Below are 4002 nucleotides of genomic sequence, written 5' to 3' on the forward strand. Positions count from 1 at the left end.
CATTCTAGACACCAGGAATATGAATGTTTTATTCCACCAACAATACAAAAGCTGTTTCTGGTCACATGAGAATGTCCTAACATTACCTCTCACTCTGTCGTCACCCTCATCACCCTAATCCCCCTCATCAACCTCATCACATCATGACCCTCATCACCCTAATCCCCCTCATCAACCTCATCACATCATGACCCTCATCACCCTAATCCCCCTCATCAACCTCATCACATCATGACCCTCATCACCCTAATCCACCTCATCACCCTCATCACATCATGACCCTCATCACCCTCATCACATCATCACCCTCATCACCTCATCACATCATCACCCTCATCACCCTCATCACATCATCACCCTCATCACCCTCATCACATCATCACCCTCATCACCCTCATCACATCATCACCCTCATCACCCTCATCACATCATCACCCTCATCACCCTCATCACATCATCACCCTCATCACCCTCATCACATCATCACCCTCATCACATCATCACCCTCATCACATCATCACCCTCATCACCCTCATCCCCGTAGTAACCCCAGGGGGGGGGGGGTGCTTACCTCACCTTCACTGGGCATAGCAAACCTTAGTTAAACCTTTAGTTTGGTCATTGAGATCAAAGCGTATTTAACCCTTTATTGTAGTCATTGGGAACACATTTTCCTTCACAATAACGACCTGGTCAACATTGAGGAACAATCAGCGCTGGATCTCTCCTTTCTGCTTTGTCATTTCGGCTGCCATTTTGTTGTTTCTCTCTGTACTCTGAGTTGAGTTATGGTGCTCAGCAGTGCCAACCATTCATGTTGTTGGTCTGTCACCTGATTGGTTAAGAAAGCATTTAGTATTTTGAGGAACACTCATCTGTCAGTCATCTGAAAGAGAGCAGAGGTCCTTCTCAGGATTATATTCAGGAAAGGAGACAAGCAGCCGGCCGCAGAGCAATTTGCTCGTTGCAATTTCGTAACCTTTCAGAATGTTCTGGATACACCACAGTCTCTCATTTCAGCCAGAGAGATAATGATGGGCAAAGACTGAAATCCACGCCGTAACACACACACACACACACACACACACACACACACACACACACACACACACACACACACACACACACACACACACACACACACACACACACACACACACACACACACACACACACACACACACACACACACACACACACACACACACACACACACACACACGCACGCACACACACACACACACACACACACATACACACACACACACACAAACAATGTTCAGTTGTATAAGATTGTATAACAGAGTAGTTCTACAGCTAGAATATGCTCATGTCCCACTGGCTGTTATATTGGACAAGATCACGTAATAACTCAGGCCTGCGCCTCTATTGGACCAGAGGTTTGTCAGATGAAACCTTTGTTTAACAATCCTGACAGTCTGGGTTATGAATAACAAACATATGATGGTATGAATCATACACAGGTCATCGTGGCAAATCACAGGTAGGTTAGAAGCATGGAGTAAAGACCTCACCTTGTCAACAGGTAGATTAAAAACACACACAGCAGTCATTTTACTGATTAAAGTGCTGAACTTACTACAGTAACACCCTGTTCAAAGTTCAACGTCTCTCTCTCTCTCTCGCTCTCCCTCTCCCTCTCTCTCGGTCTGTCGCTGTCTCTCTCCCTCTCCCTCTCTCTCTCTGTCTGTCTCTCTCTCTCTCTCTCTCTCTCTCTCTCTCTCTGTCTGTCACTGTCTCCCTCTCCCTCTCCCTCTCCCTCTCCCTCTCCCTCTCCCTCTCCCTCTCCCTCTCCCTCTGTCTATCGCTGTCTCTCTCTCTCTCTCTCTCTCTCTCTCTCTCTCTCTCTCTCTCTCTCTCTCTCTCTCACTCTCTCTCTGTATGTCGCTGTCCCTCCCTCTCCCTCTCCCTCTCCCTCTCCCTCTCCCTCTCCTCCCTCCCTCTCCCTCTCCCTCCTCCCTCTCCCTCTCCCTCTCCCTCTCTCCCTCTCCCTCTCCCTCTCCCTCCCTCTCCCTCTCTCCCCCTCAGTCCTCCTCCACCACCTCTAGGTGTGTGTAGTAGAAGGTGATTGTAGCTCCCCGGTCAGTGTTGTAGATGGCCTGACAGGTGTACATCCCTTGGGCCTCCTGGTGCAGCTCGTCCAACAGCAGAGAAGACGTGTTGGGAACCAACTGGAACAACACACATTAGTTTCTGTTAAATTTACACAAAATAACTTTATTTTAAGTGTGTATATATATTTTTTAATTCTACACAAGCAATGCACATTCGGGACAATAAAGATCGATTGAATTGATTTGAGAATAGTTTGACAACTGGTATTATAGTACTTTCAAATGGTTGTATATATTCCCCCTATCAACTGTACATTTACATTTAAGTCATTTAGCAGACGCTCTTATCCAGAGCGACTTACACTGTACTACCAATGTCATGCTTTTATCACTATTCACTGTTGGGAAAAGGTAGCTAGGTTAAATTTAGGGTAGAAGAGGTTAGAGTTAGGTTAAAACAGGTGAACATTAGGTTAACGTTAGGGTAGAGTTAGGGTAGAAGAGGTTAGAGTTTGGGTAGAAGAGGTTAGAGTTAGGTTAAAACTGGTTAACATTAGGTTAGAGTTAGGGTAGAAGAGGGTAGAGTTATGGTAGAAGAGGTTAGAAGAGTTAGAGTTAGGGTAGAAGAGGTTAGAGTTAGGGTAGAAGAGAGTAGAAGAGGCTAGAGTTAGGGTAGAAGAGGGTAGATGAGGTTAGAGTTAGGGTAGAAGAGGTTAGAAGAGGGTAGAAGAGGTAACTAGGTTAGAGTTAGGGTAGACGAGTTAGAGGGTAGAAGAGGTTAGAGTTAGGGTAGAAGAGGTTAGAGTTAGGGTAGAAGAGGTTAGAGTTAGGGTAGAAGAGGATAGAGTTAGGGTAGAAGAGGTTAGGGTAGGAGAGGTTAGAGTTAGGGTAGAAGAGGTTAGAGTTAGGGTAGAAGATGATAGAGTTGGGGTAGAAGAGGATAGAGTTGGGGTAGAAGAGGTTAGAGTTAGGGTAGAAGAGGTTAGAAGAGGGTAGAAGAGGTAACTAGGTTAGAGTTAGGGTAGATGAGGTTAGAGTTAGGGTAGAAGAGGTTAGAGTTAGGGTAGAAGAGGTTAGGGTAGAAGAGGTTAGAGTTAGGGTAGAAGAGGTTAGAAGAGGTTAGAGTTAGGGTAGAAGATGATAGAGTTAGGGTAGAAGTGGTTAGAGTTAGGGTAGAAGAGGTTAGAATTAGGGTAGAAGAGGGTAGAAAAGGTTAGAATTAGGGCAGAAGAGGGTAGAAGAGGTTAGAATTAGGGTAGGAGAGGTTAGAATTAGGGTAGAAAGATTTAGAGTTAGGGTAGCAGACGTTATTTTTAGGGTAGAAGAGGTTAGATTTAGGGTAGCAGACGTTAGTTTTAGGGTAGATGAGGTTAGGGTAGCAGACATTAGTTTTAGGGTAGAGGAGGTTAGAGTCAGGGTAGCAGACGTTAGATGAGGTTAGAGTTAGGGTAGAAGACGTTAGATGAGGTTAGAGTTAGGGTAGCAGACGTTAGTTTTAGGGTAGATGAGGTTAGGGTTAGGGTAGCAGACGTTAGATGAGGTTAGGGTTAGGGTAGCAGACGTTAGATGAGGTTAGAGTTAGGGTAGCAGACGTTAGTTTTAGGGTAGATGAGGTTAGGGTTAGGGTAGCAGACGTTAGATGAGGTTAGAGTTAGGGTAGCAGACGTTAGTTTTAAGGTAGAAAGGCTGGTTTACCTACCCTCAGATGTCCCAGGCTGCTGGAGAGTAGAGGCTGGAGCACGGGGCCATGTCCATAGTTATAAGCCACAGCGAGGTTAGACTGGGACCCAGGCCTGGTGAATCCCCAGATGAGGATATCAGGCATATTGGAGCCACATTCTAGAGTCACAGAGCCCCCGACCACCCCTCTGGCCTGCTGGCGGACATACTCTACCTCCTCTGGGTCCACCATCTCCAGACCTGAGGG

At 46.1% G+C, this 4002-nt stretch overlaps 1 protein-coding gene across 1 annotated transcript in view; it reads right to left on the minus strand.

The window, feature by feature from the left end:
• Nucleotides 1-2045: 2045 nt before the first annotated feature.
• Nucleotides 2046-4002, minus strand: part of LOC124004982 (V-set and immunoglobulin domain-containing protein 10-like 2) — a 2213-nt gene continuing 256 nt past the window's right edge. Inside the window, exons 2-3 of the mRNA XM_046313783.1 lie at nucleotides 3775-3995; nucleotides 2046-2192 (exon numbers count right to left, since the gene is read on the minus strand). Coding sequence (XP_046169739.1) covers nucleotides 2046-2192; nucleotides 3775-3995 — 368 coding nt within the window. The remainder of the gene's footprint in view (nucleotides 2193-3774; nucleotides 3996-4002) is intronic.

This window comes from Oncorhynchus gorbuscha, linkage group LG19, assembly GCF_021184085.1.
Source record: "Oncorhynchus gorbuscha isolate QuinsamMale2020 ecotype Even-year linkage group LG19, OgorEven_v1.0, whole genome shotgun sequence".
NCBI classification, from domain to species: domain Eukaryota; kingdom Metazoa; phylum Chordata; class Actinopteri; order Salmoniformes; family Salmonidae; genus Oncorhynchus; species Oncorhynchus gorbuscha.